This window comes from Schistocerca nitens, chromosome 2 (assembly GCF_023898315.1).
Source record: "Schistocerca nitens isolate TAMUIC-IGC-003100 chromosome 2, iqSchNite1.1, whole genome shotgun sequence".
Taxonomy (NCBI): Eukaryota; Metazoa; Arthropoda; class Insecta; order Orthoptera; family Acrididae; genus Schistocerca; species Schistocerca nitens.
Window position 1 is genome coordinate 900637244 of NC_064615.1, and position 14026 is coordinate 900651269.

Genomic DNA, 14026 nt, shown 5'->3' on the forward strand with positions numbered 1-14026 from the left:
TAGCATCTTCTCTCCCTGTTCCTCTCCCAAACAGAACGAGGGAAAATGACTGCCTATATGCCTCTGTACGAGCCCTAATCTCTCTTATCTTATCTTTGTCTTCTCTCCGCGAAATGTAAGTTGGCGGCAGTAAAATTGTAATGCAGTCAGCCTCAAATGCTGGTTCTCTAAATTTCCTCAGTACCGATTCACGAAATAAACGCCTCCTTTTCTCCACAGACTCCCACCCGAGTTCCTGAAGCATTTCCGTAACACTCTCGTGATGATCAAACCTACCAGTAACAAATCTAGCTGAATTGCTTCTATGTCCTCCCTCAATCCGACTTGATAGGGATCCCAAACGCTCGAGCAGTACTCAAGAATAGGTCGTATTAGTGTTTTATAAGGGGTCTCCTTTACAGATGAACCACATCTTCCCAATATTCTACCAATGAACCGAAGACGACTATCCGCCTTCCCCACAACTGCCATTACATGCTTGTCCCACTTCATATCGCTGTGCAATGTTACGCCCAAATATTTAATTGATGTGACTGTGTCAAGCGCTACCCTACTAATGGAGTATTCAAACATTATATGGGATTCTTTTTCCTATTCATCGGCATTAATTTACATTTATCTATATTTAGAGTTAGCTGTCATTCTTTACACCAATCACAAATCCTGTCCAAGTCATCTTGTATCTTTCTACAGTCACTCAACGACTTCACCTTCCCGTACACCACAGCATCATCAGCAAACAGCCGCGCATTGCTATCCACCCAATCCAAAAGATCATTTATGTAGATAGGAAACAACAGCGGACCTACCACACTTCCCTGGGGCACTCCAGATGATACCCTCACCTAAGATGAACACTCACCATCGAGGACAACGTACTGGGTTCTCTTACTTAAGAAGTCTTCGAGCCAATCACATACTTGGGAACCAATCGCATATGCTCGTACCTTAGTTAGGAGTCTGCAGTGGGGCACCGAGTCAAACGCTTTCCGGAAGTCAAGGAACATGGCATCCGTCTGATACCTTTCATCCATGGTTCACAAGATATCATGTGAAAAAAGGGCGAGTTGCGTTTCGCAGGAGCGATGCTTACTAAAGCCGTGCTGATGCATGGACAGCAACTTCTCTGTCCAAGGAAATTCATTATATTCGAACTGAGAATATGTTCGAGAATCCTGCAACAACCGATGTTAAGCATATTGGTCTGTAATTTTGAGGATCCGTTCTTCTACCCTTCTTATATACAGGCGTCACCTGCACTTTTTTCCAGTCGCTCGGGACTTTACGTTGGGCAAGAGATTCGCGATAAATGCAAGCTAAGTAAGGAGCCAATGCAGAGAGAAGAAACAAAGGCTTTGCGGTTTGCTGATGACACTAATTCTGTCAGAGACAACCAAGGACTTGGAAGAGCTGTTGAATGGAATAGATGGTGCCTTGAAAAGAGATTGTAAGATGAGCATTAATGACAGTAAAACAAAGGTAATGGAATGTAGTAAGACTAGATCAGGCAACGATAAGGGAATTAGTTTCAGGATATGAGACACTAAAAGGAGCAGATGCATTTCGCCACTTGGGCAGCAAAGTAACTGACGATGAGCGAAGTAGAGAGGATATAAAACGCAGACTGGCTACAGCACGAAAAGCATTTCTGAGAAAGCGAAATAAGTTAACATTGAATATAAATTTAAGAGTTAGGACGTGTAGGAGTGTATCTGTTTGGAATGTACAGAGAGAAAAGTGGGCGCTTATCATTTAGGATAGGAAAAGAATAGCAGCTTCTGAAATATTCTGCTCAGAAGGGAAGATTAGGTGGGTAGATTTAATAAATACTTAGTTGGTGAATCGGATTTGCGAAAAGAAGTTTATGGGCCATCTGACTGAAAGAAGGGATCTGTTGATAGGACACGTCCTAAGGCCTGAAACAATAGTCAAATTGGTGATGAATGGGAATATGGAGGGGTGAGGGAGGGAAAAACTGTAGATGGAGACCAAGATATGACTACAGCAAGCGGCTTCAAATGGATGTACGACGGCCATACTGAGAGTAATGAGCAAAACACAGACTCCGTGTCTTTGCACACATTTTCCCCCATTGGTCTGCTAGTTTAAAAACACCCTTACAACTGAACTCCATTCCAACTTCTCAGAGACGTTGTCGTACTGCTTGCCAAACATCCTGCACCATCGCAAAGCGCTGGTGTCGTATTTGTTCCTTAACAGAACGGTAAAAATGGGAGAAGGAGGGTGCCAAGACAGAATGTTTGTGAGGTTTGTTGAATAGCTCTGGATGACGGTTGTTTTCTGAAGTTCGTGGTCTTTGGTCAATAAAAGTGTGACTCAATGGGCACAAACTTTTCGATAACCTAAGCTTTCAACCATTTCCTCATTGCACTGTGTCCTACAGCAGTTTTCCATCGATTTCATTCACTGTGACACGCACATATTCTCTTATGATCTCACAACCCTTTCCTTGATAATTATTGAAAACGTTATTGGAAAAGCCTTTTTCTGGTTAGATAACATGAAACTGTAATGTCTTAATCGTGAATCTTTTAATGAAAATAACCGGCTTCGATCATATCTAGATCATCATCAGACCACGTCTCTGGAACGGAAAAATTGAATTATATTTGTATCGTTTTAAGTGCCATCGATCTGACGTGTGTTGAGACATTTCTTTGTCATTTATACACTTTCATCATCGAGTTTTAGGTTTTATACTTTCAAAGTCACGACACTGATCGTCATTCACCAATCCCTGCCACCATGGTGATCGATAGCGTTCTTCTTCCGCTACATCTCTGGCGCTGGTTGGTTGGTTGGTTGGTTGGTTGGATTTGGGGAGTAAAAGGACTAAACAGCGTGGTTATCAGTCTCTTTTCCCGTGTTCTCACAGGTCTCGGATGAAAACCATACCCCAAAAGAATCATATCACCTAAAATCTGAGAAAGAAACAAAATGCGTAAAACCAACTGTATAACCACACAGAAGGAGACAACGAAAGAAACAAGCCAAAAGTGAAAACATTAACCAAAAGGAAAAAAAGAGACGGAACGTTTTAAGACAATATAGCAGATGGCCTAGACTGGCTGATCGCAATCATAAAAAAGGATGAGCCAGCCACTCTTCAACACACTAAAATCGTTAGCTTAAAGACCTAAGCCCTAAGGCAAGAGAAACACAGGTACTGAAACGACGAACATCAAATTGAAGAAATAGCATCAGAAAAGAGCGAGGAAAAATAAGAATTCGCAGGTCCGGTGAAGGCCAGGAAGGTAAGGCCAGGCGCCCACCCTTAGATTGAGTAATAAAAATCCTCCTCTAGATCAGCCGTTGAGGCATTGTCACATATCACTGTCTCTGGCGCGCCGTATTCCTCGCCACTGGCGCCACTCATCGAGAAATTCGTCGCTACCGTCTCCGTGGCAACGGATGGCGTCTCTATCTTTATATTTGCTTAGATACCTCAGTTTGAACTTTCACGCAGTGACCGTAGATGGCAGTTTAGCGTTTTTATATTGGTTGTTCAAGCACGTTTGTAATTATCTTTTGCAGATGCAAAGTAATTACTACTACGGCCAGCTTACATTTATGTAATCATTTATATCATATATTATTTGTATCTAGAGTGATATTTTACGTTTTCACATACGGCATCATCATATATTAAGCCCTACTGGCTCCCGATGAGATCATCAGCAGGCGAGGGACGGAACTTTCACTTTATAACGCGTAGCGTTTTGACGCTATTTAGCTGTTACCGGGAGTGTCTTCCGACACTCGTCAGTGATCAGCTCGTCGTCTCTGCCCACCACATAATGGTTCAGAAACCCTTCCCGTTTTATAATATTGTGTTGTTGTTGTTTTCAATCTTGAGACTGGTTTGATGCAGCTCTCCCTGTGCAAGCTTCTTCAACTCTCAATACTTACTGCAACCCACATCCTTTTAAATCTGCTTAGTGTATTCATCTCTTGGTCTCCTTATACGATTCTTACCCTCCACGCTGCCCTCCAATGCTAAATTTGTGATCCCTTGATGCCTCAGGACATGTCCTACCAACCGATCCCTTCTTATAGTCAAGTTGTGCCACAAGCTCCTCTTCTCCCCAATTCTATTCAATACCTCCTCATTAGTTATGTGATCTACCCATCTAATCTTCAGCATTCTTCTGTAGCACCACATTTCGAAAGCTTCTATTCTCTTCTTGTCCAAACTATTTATCGTCCATGTTTCACTGCCATACATGGCTACACTCCATACAAATACTTTCAGAAACGACTTCCTGACACTTAAATCTATACTTGATATTAACAATTTCTCTTCTTCAGAAACGCTTTCCTTGCCATTGCCAGTCTACATTTTATATCCTCTCTACTTCGACCAACATCAGTTATTTTGCTCCCCAAATAGCAAAACTCATTTACCACTTTAAGTGTCTCACTTCCTAATCTAATTCCCTCAGCATCACCCGACTTCATTCGACTACATTCCATTATCCTCGGTTTGCTTTTGTTGATGTTCATCTTATATCCTCCTTTCAAGACACTGTCCATTCCATTCAACTGCTCTTCCAAGTCCTTTGCTGTCTCTGACAGAATTACAATGTCATCGGCGAACCTTAATGTTTTTATTTCTTCTCCATGGACTTTAATACCTACCCCGAATTTTTCTTTTGTTTCCTTTACCGCTTGCTCAATATACAGATTGAATATCATCGGGGAGAGGCTACAACCCTGTCTCACTCGCTTCCCAATCACTGCTTCCCTTTCATGCCCCTCTTATAACTACCATCTGGTTTCTGTACAAATTGTAAATAGCCTTTCGCTCCCTGTATTTTACTCCCGCCACCTTTAGAATTTGAAAGAGAGTATTCCAGTCAACATTGTCAAAAGCTTTCTCTAAGTCTACAAATGCTAGAAATGTAGGTTTGCCTTTCCTTAATCTTTCTTCTAAGATAAGTCGTAGGGTCAGTATTGCCTCACGTGTTCCAACATTTCTACGGAATCCAAACTGATCTTCCCCGAGGTCGGCTTCTACCGGTTTTTCCATTTGTCTGTAAATAATTCCCGTTAGTATTTTGCAGCTGTGACTTATTAAACTGATTGTTCGGTAATTTTCACATCTGTCAACACCTGCTTTCTTTGGGATTGGAATTATTATATTCTTCTTGAAGTCTGAGGGTATTTCGCCTGTCTCATACATCTTGTTCACCAGATCGTAGAGTTTTGTCAGGACTGGCTCTCCCAAGGCCGTCAGTAGTTCCAATGGAATGTTCTCCACTCCCGGGGCCTTGTTTCGACTCAGGTCTTTCAGTGCTCTGTCAAACTCTTCACGCAGTATTGTGTCTCCCATTTCATCTTCATCTACATCCTCTTCCATTTCCATAATATTGTCCTCAAGTACATCGCCCTTGTATAGACCCTCTATATACTCCTCCCACCTTTCTGCTTTCCCTGGGTTTCTATCTGAGCTCTTGATATTTATACAAGTGGCTCTCTTTTCTCCATAGGTCTCTTTAATTTTCCTGTAGGCTGTATCTATCTTACCCCTCGTGAGATAAGCCTCTACATCCTTACATTTGTCCTCTAGCCATTCCTCCTTAGCCATTTTGCACTTCCTGTCGATCTCATTTTTGAGACGTTTGTATTCCTTTTTGCCTGCTTCATTTACTGCGTTTTTATATTTTCTCCTTTCATCAATTAAATTCAATATTTCTTCTGTTACCCAAGGATTTCTACTAGCTCTCGTCTTTTTACCTACTTGATCCTCTGCTGCCTTCACTATTACATCCCTCAGAGCTACCCACTCTTCTTCTACTGCATTTCTTTCCCCCATTCCTGTCAATTGTTCCCTTATGCTCTCCCTGAAACTCTGTACAACCTATGGTATAGTCAGTTTATCCAGGTCCCATCTCCTTAAATTCCCACCTTTTTTCAGTTTCTTCAGTTTTAATCTACAGTTCATAACCAATAGATTGTGGTTCGAGTCCACATCTGCCCCTGGAAATGTCTTACAATGCAAGGCCAGATCAGTCAATCATCCAGACTGTTGCCCCTGCAACTACTGAAAAGGCTGCTGCCCCTCTTCAGGAACCACACGTTTGTCTGGCCTCTCAACAGATACCCCTCCGTTGTGGTTGCACCTACGGTACGGCCATCTGTATCGCTGAGGCACACAAGCCTCCCCACCAACGGCAAGGTCCATGGTTCAGGGGGGTAGGAATATTGTGTATGCATATTTTATTACGTAGATAAATTGTATAATATTGGTACCTGTTACCCTCTAACGAGAATTACTTGTTCCTTCCAGAGACATGGTCTGAAGATGATGTATATATGATCGAAATCGGATACCATTTACATTGTTGCGTTCTGTGGTGATCGTTACGACGCTCATCTTGGATATCGTGTTTCAACTTTTGAAATGTTACACCCATCTCCTAACATTGCTATCAGCCAAGCAGACATATCTCCAAGAGCACGATGATGGCTGAGGTGGATTTAAGCAGCACATTTTCCCTCTTTAACAAGGAATAAAATGACAGAACGCTGTCGAAACGAAACACTGATGTCGGCCATTTTGGAATTACTGCCTGTGGTCATGTGACAGGCGCTAATGACGTCACATTATGGTAATGTGTGAAATAAAGTATTTAGATTACGGTGTCACAGTAGTTTTATTACATTGTTAGAACTGGAATTTTAAAAATTGTTGCTGACGGCTTTCAGTATGGCCCTTCTAAGTCAGAGAAGAGGAGGCTTACACGAGATAGACTAGCTTGGAGAGCTGCTTCAAATCAGTCTTCGGACTGAACACAAAAACAACATGAGTGACTACTACCAATAAAAATAGTGGAAAAAAGCTGTAAAGATACTTACGGATCCAAGTTGTATTCATAAGCGCCGACAGGAGTTCTCTCTTGTACGTAGTTGAGATTATAATCGATCATGATTCCAATAACGTTGTCCAACTCTTGCTTTTCCGATTTACTGTACAGCTGGATGTTGACCTGAAGGAGAAAAGGAGATTAATTCACTGCTACTGTTTGCAGTTCACTGAGCAAAATTCGGAAATTTGTCGAGGGGGGATTAATTCAATTCTACTGTTTGCAGTTCACTGAGCAAAATTCGGAAATTTAGCGTGATAGTTGCACTGATGTGACCAATTTAAGACAGTGTCCTGAATCTTATAGCGTCACTAATGTTGTGCTTGCACGGCATCCCTGCTGCCTCAGCGACCGCAGATAAGACAGTCATTAAATCAAATACTAGTCGTAATCAATCATTACTGTTGTTGCTGCTGCTGCTGCTGATTATGTGTCTTTTAAGGAGATTAAGCATCTAAGATCATCAGTCTGCTATTCATCCTTCATGACGAAAATCAATGTACCCCATCTGTCTCCATCTACAGTAAATTATATGTGAAAGTGTAAAAAAGCTTTTCTAAATGATCGCGTGAGTGTATGTGAGGCGAAACTTCGGTACTAGTCCGGTATTATTATTATTATTATTATTATTATTATTATTATATCTTCCTGCGTACAATATTCTGAAGGTAAAATACTTCCTCCTGTGGACCCCCACGTGGGGATTACTCAAAAGATTGTCGCTGTCAGATAAAACAGATCCGTTCTACGTGTCGTAGCGTGGATGTTACATTTTTTAATCGTGGGGTAGGTTAGAGAACTTGGAAAGAGGAATGAGTAAATCGAACTTAGATATAATGAGAATTACGGAAGTTTTGTGGCAGGAAGAATGCGATTTCTCGTCAGATGAGCACATGTTTATAACGCACAACGTAAGTAGGGGTAATGCAGTAGTAGTTCTAGTAACAAACAAGAAAATAGTAATGTGGGTAAACAACTATAAACAACATATTGAACGGATCACCAGAGCCAAGATGGAAATAAAGCCAACACCTACCGCTTTAGTAAAATTACATTTGTTTTCTAAATGTGCGGATAATGTAGAGACTGGAACAAAAGTATGGTAAAGAAGTTATTCAGTGTATTAAAAAACACGAAAATTCAATCATACTGGGCGACTAGCATTCCGCATTACGAAAATGTAGAGATGGCAAAATAGCAGGAGGACATGGACTGGTGGGAAGGAATGAAAGGGAAAGTCGCCTGATACAATTTAGCACAGAGTACAATTTAATCATTGCTAACACTTGGTTTAAGAATCATAAAAGAACGCTTAGTATGTGGACGAGACCTGGAGACGCAAGAAGGTTTCAAATAGATTACATATCGGCAAAACAGGAAGTTGGAGTTTAATCGTCCACTACGAGGTCATTAATGGCTGAGCACAAGCTCAAACTGGACAAGGATGGAGAAGGAAACCAACAGTGTTCTTTCCAGAGGAACCTATTCAGAATTGCCCTTCAGTTATGCCTGAAAATTTACTTTTTCCTTCATCAGTCTTCTGGCTAGTTTGATGCGGTCTGCTACGACTTCCTCTCCCGTCCCAATCTCTTCAGCACAGAGTAGCTCATTAACAACGAACGTCCTCAATTACTTGTTGTTCATATTCCAATCTCCGTCCTGTTTTGCAGGTTTTACCCACATTCCATGATTCACTTCCATACAGTAATGCGCTCTGTCGCATACGTACTATGTAGGAAATTTCTTTTCCAAATTAGAGCCTATGTTTGACACTAGGAGATTCTTTTGGTGAGTAGTGCACACTCTGCGTGCTCTAGTCTGGTTCATAGATCTTCCACGTGTTATTTTGCTTCCAAAGCAGCATAATTCCTCCACTTCGTCTACTGCGTGGCACTGAACAAATTTTGATGTTAAAAGTATCGCTAATTTCATTTCGGCATTTTTGGTGGTTTACTCCTCGCCCTTAGGCCGAGGTCAGTAGACTATTCAATTCGTACAACAACTCCTTAAATTTTTCAAGTTCTTATCATAGGCAGCCTTTCATTCTGAATTTTCATCTCATTCCTGCACCATTTTCTAAAAACGTCGTTTCATTGTTTTTCAAACATATAAGTTCGACGGTAAAGGGAAAAAACATCGGAAATACTGAACGTGTATCAACTGCCTATTTTGACTCGTGACGTAATCAAAACGGCGAATTTTAGAAAATGGCTCTGAGCACTATGCGACTTAACTTCTGAGATCATCAGTCGCCTAGAACTTAGAACTAATTAAACCTAACAATCTAAGGACATCACACACATCCATGCCCCAGGCAGGATTCGAACCTGCGACCGTAGCGGTCGCTCGGCTCCAGACTGCAGCGCCTAGAACCGCACGGCCACTCCGGCCGGCGGCGAATTTTAAACAGTTCTAAAACTCCAGTATGCGTAAAATATGCGTAATAACCCGAATTATAGTTATTCTAATAACATTACCCTGCGCCAACTCGCAAACAAATTATCACATTCCAAACTAATAGACTACAATTTATACTCCAAAAAATAAAGTAGGAGCAAAATAAATATTTTCAGTGTTGCGTACCATCTCAGATTGCGCAAAAACCATGTCACACGCCACAGTATCATTGTGTCGTCGATCATCGCAGATGTCTGGTTTTTATAGGCTCAACCGACCCCAGTATGAGATAGGGTGTTGCCACGCTGTATTAAATACAAAATAACAGACTTGAGCTAGGAGTAAAATTATATTAACCTATGTTGCATGGAATTGAGGTCTGCGACTGTAACAATGTAAATTTCTTTAAACGTTCCCCTCTTAATTGAAGGACAGATCTGTTAATAGTAGAGAGACTAAGGTAATGGTTGCCCATTGACGTTAAAGGTAAACAGTGGCTGCTTGCCCCATAAAAACGCAGAGTAATAGTGGATAAGTTAATAAATATTCAATAATCACACTGTGTAATATGTGCAACGATTTAAATATACTATAAAAAACTGTCTTTACTCGTACTGTATACAGTCGAATCTTTGGCTTTCTCTACCCACCAATCTGTAAAGAACTGTGTGGGAGAGTATGAACGGATGATAATGTATCAGATAAGAGTATAGTTCACACAAAATGTCAGAAAAGATATCCCTGTGATTATCTGAATGACGTAGCGCATTTAAAGAGGATAGGGCATACCAATATAAATTAATCCTTCAGGACAGGGGTTACACCATTTCAAAGCTGAAGCACATTGGCACACCTGGCAAAAATGTTTTCGCACTTCACAGGAATCTTTAATTAACAATTGATGTTTAGGGTGTTACAACAAGAACGCAAGATCTGAACTTTGCGCCATTCTGGCTGTCATTCGACAGGTCCATAATTGTGACATGTCGATACAGGACAGAGAGGAGTTAATAAAAATGGAGCGTTTCACGATACAAAAACGCGTCCTTTTTTTTTAAATATTATGGAATATTATGGTGACTGATTGGTTGCTACGATTCGTAAAGTGTATTTCAAGTAAAAACAATGTCCGAAAACCATCAACTGTGAGAAGAATACTCAAAAATTTCGGAAGTACAGGTTCAGAAGTTGCTGGAAACACCCGAAACGAGCTCGTTGTTTTTCAGAAACAAAAATAGCGGTAGTTCGATGGAGTGTGGCCGAGAGTCCAGTTCTCCATCTGACACAAGAACTAGGCATTTCAACGGCCACTCTTCACCGTATTCTCACTGAAGATTTGCATCCCCATACTTACAAAATCTGTCTGGCTCAACAGCTTCTGCCAGCAAACCATGCGCAGTGAAGAGAGTTCACCAAATGAATCACTGACGAACAAGAGGTGAACAGCGATTTTGTGGACATAATTATCTTCATCGCAAATCCTGTTTTGCCTTCGATAGCATCGTTAATAGTCTGAGCGATCGTATTTGGAACACACAAAATCCATGAATGATTCATGAGAACAAAAAAACACATCCCCAACGTGTCACTGTTCAGGATCTTGAACCCATTTTTCTTTCAGATTGAGATAGGGATGCATTAACAGTTGATGGCGAACGTTATCGCAACATGATAACCCAGTTCTTTGTGCTCAATCACAAGATATTGCTCTTGAAGAAGTGTAGCAAAGAGCTGCTTTTAAAATGTCCAGGTGGTGTGGACGATGGCGAATAAAGGTACCTGGAGTGTGCCGTTTTCGGATTAGGAAGTGTGAGAAGAAGTCGACAAGGCACTGAAACAACTAAGAGGAAACATGCAGTAGACAACATCACTTCAGTATTATTGAGATCCTTGGGACAACCAGCCAAGACAAAATTGTTCCACCTATTGCCACGGTATATGAGACAGGCGAAGGCCCTCAGGTTTCGAGAAGAATGTAATGGTTCCAACTCCAAAGAAGGCAGATGTTGACAGTTGTGAACACTGCCGAACCATCCGTTTAATAAGGCACGGTTGCAAAATACTGAAAAGAATTATTTACAGAAGAAATGAAGAATTGGCAGATATCGACCTTGGGAAGATGAGTTTGGATTCAGGAACACCTGAAGCAGTACTGACTCTAAGACTTGGCTGAGAAGGTGGGCTAAAGAACGGGGAACCTATTTTTACAGCATTTGTAGATTTGGAGAAAGCTTTTGATACCGCAACCTGGACCACACACTGAAATTTTGAGGGTGGCAGCGATAAAGTACAGGGAGTGAGATGTTATTTTTAACTTATACAGAAACCAGCCATCAAGCATAAGAGTCAAAGAACAGGAAAGAGAAGCAGTAGTTGAGAGGTGAGACAAGGTGTTACCGTATTACCAATGTACAGGGAGCAGAAACAAAAACTCTGCGGTTTGCCTGCGACAAAGAACTTGGAGGAGCGGCTGAACTGAATGGATGGTGTCTTGAAAAGAGATTATAAGATAAACATCAATAAAGGTAAAACAAGGGTAGTATATCGTAGTTAAATTAAACCAGGCGATGCTGAGGAAATTAAATTACGGAAGGATACATTAAAAGTAATAGAATAATTTCACAATTTGGGCAGTAAAAAAACTGATGATGGGCCGAAGTAGAAAGGACACAAAATGCAGACTGGCAATAGCAATCTAATATCCATTTGAGTGTTGGGAAGTCTCTTCTGATGGTATTTGTATGGAGTGTAGACATGTATGGAAGTGAAACGTGGACGATAGGCAACTGAAACAAGAAGAAGAAGGAAGAAGCTTTTGAAACGTGGTGATGTAGAAGAAAATTTAAGGTTAGATGGGCAGATCGAATAACACGTGAGGAGTCGCGGAACTGAATTGGGGAAAAAAGAAAATTATGGCACAACCTGACTAAAAGAAGGGATGTGTTGACAGAACACATCCTAACACATAATTATCAGCTTTATAATGGAATGAAGTGTAGGGAGTAAAAATTGTAGAGGGATACCGAGGGATGAGTTCGATATGGGGATTCAAATGGATGTAGGTTGCCGTTAGGATTGGTAAGTGTTCGGCTTTATCCGGACATATCCGGCTTTTTACGGCCTTGTCCGTCCAAATATACTGTCGGAATAAAAATGGTACACCCTTTTAGAGATTTCCACTTCACTCAAGTTTTATTGCTGCAACAGAACATTTGGAGTACAGATCAATAGCATAAGCGATTTTGAGGTACCATCACGCTGAAACAGCAATATTAGTACATGGCGGCAATTCAGAAACTGACTCTGGGATCCAGTCAATCGTGCAGATGGTGAATACCGTCCTGGGATATGTTATGCCACGTGTGCTCGACCTGTTCACGTAGTTCTGTAAGAGTTGTTAGCTGACGAATCACACGAGTCATTCTCGGCCCACCGTATCTCCCACATGCTCATTTGGAGACAAGCCCGGAGATCGTGCTGGTCAAGAAAGTTGCTTCGCGTCTTGCAGAGCACGTTGAGTTTCATGGGTAGTGTGTGGGCGAGCATTATCATGTTGGAGCAACACATTATCCTCCTGTTGAAAGAATGGCCAAATAACGGGGCCAACAATATTCTGTACCTACCGAGCGCTGGTTAAAGTCTGCTGCAGAAACACTAAAAGTGAACGAGAGTTGTAGGTTATCGCGCCCAGACCATAAGAACTGGGATGGGCCAGTGTGTCCTGAATGAATTCACTCTAAGAGACAGGACTCACCAGGTCTACGTCGTACGGGGAAACGACCACCACTTGCGTGCAGGCAGAATTTACTTTCATCGCTGAAGACCACAGCGCGCCTTTCCACCTCCAAAGTGATCCTCTGGCGGCACCAGTCGAGCCGAGCACGTCGATGCTGTAGCCTGAGTGGAAGACGCGCTAGAGTTGTGCGTGCCCGTAGTCCCACTGGTTCATTACAGTACGTGTTGACATGTCTGGGCTCGCAAAACCTCTCATCTGTGCTGTGGTAGCTGCAAGATCTGCCACTGCTACCCTTATAATACGACGACACTGGCGAGCGCCTGTGCTGCGTGGACGTCGAGATCCACCTCGACGCTTGTACGAACGTTCCGTGACCACTGACACCAGCATCGTTACACAACGGACGCAACACGTCCAATTTGTGTGGAAATTCCCCGAAAGAATCACCCCGCCACTTTGAAGGCCAACAATTTGACCCGTTTCAAACTAGTTCAGCTGGCTGTAGGAGGAACGAGTGCGTCTCAGTGGCATGGTGCCTCCTTGCTTCAAACGTCTGCACCAGAGTGAGCCTTCTGGCTGTGAGCGTTCCCTTTACAGGGGAGACACAGATGGCGCTCTTGTAGCTGTGCCACTACGCTACGTTGAAACCATTATCAGCACTTCTACTTTCCCCAGGCGGCATATGTCGTCATCGGATCAAAATCACTATTTTTTTTTTCCCGCAGTATATATACAAGTCCTGCCCGTCCGACTTTTGATAGGCTTTTCGATGACAAAGGCAAAGTAGAACATGCTGATCAGCCGATGCCAACCCGCCTCCACCACACCGCTCTCACGCATCGCTTCTGTACGACTTGAGAGACAGAAGGGCAAAGGAGAATTATACACGATCCAGTCACGTTAATGTGACCACTGCCTGTATTAGACATCAACGTGCAGTAACCACTCACAGACGGCAGGCGGCAAGACTAGCAGTGGAGGGTATACGAAGCATGTCAGGGGAACG

At 42.2% G+C, this 14026-nt stretch overlaps 1 protein-coding gene across 2 annotated transcripts in view; it reads right to left on the bottom strand.

Annotated features, from left to right (window-relative positions):
• LOC126234697 (chromosome transmission fidelity protein 18 homolog) overlaps nt 1-14026 on the bottom strand; it is a 511528-nt gene that overhangs the window by 308097 nt on the left and 189405 nt on the right. For both annotated transcript variants that reach the window (XM_049943438.1, XM_049943437.1), the window contains exon 17: nt 6880-7010. In XM_049943438.1, coding sequence (XP_049799395.1) covers nt 6880-7010 — 131 coding nt within the window. The remainder of the gene's footprint in view (nt 1-6879; nt 7011-14026) is intronic.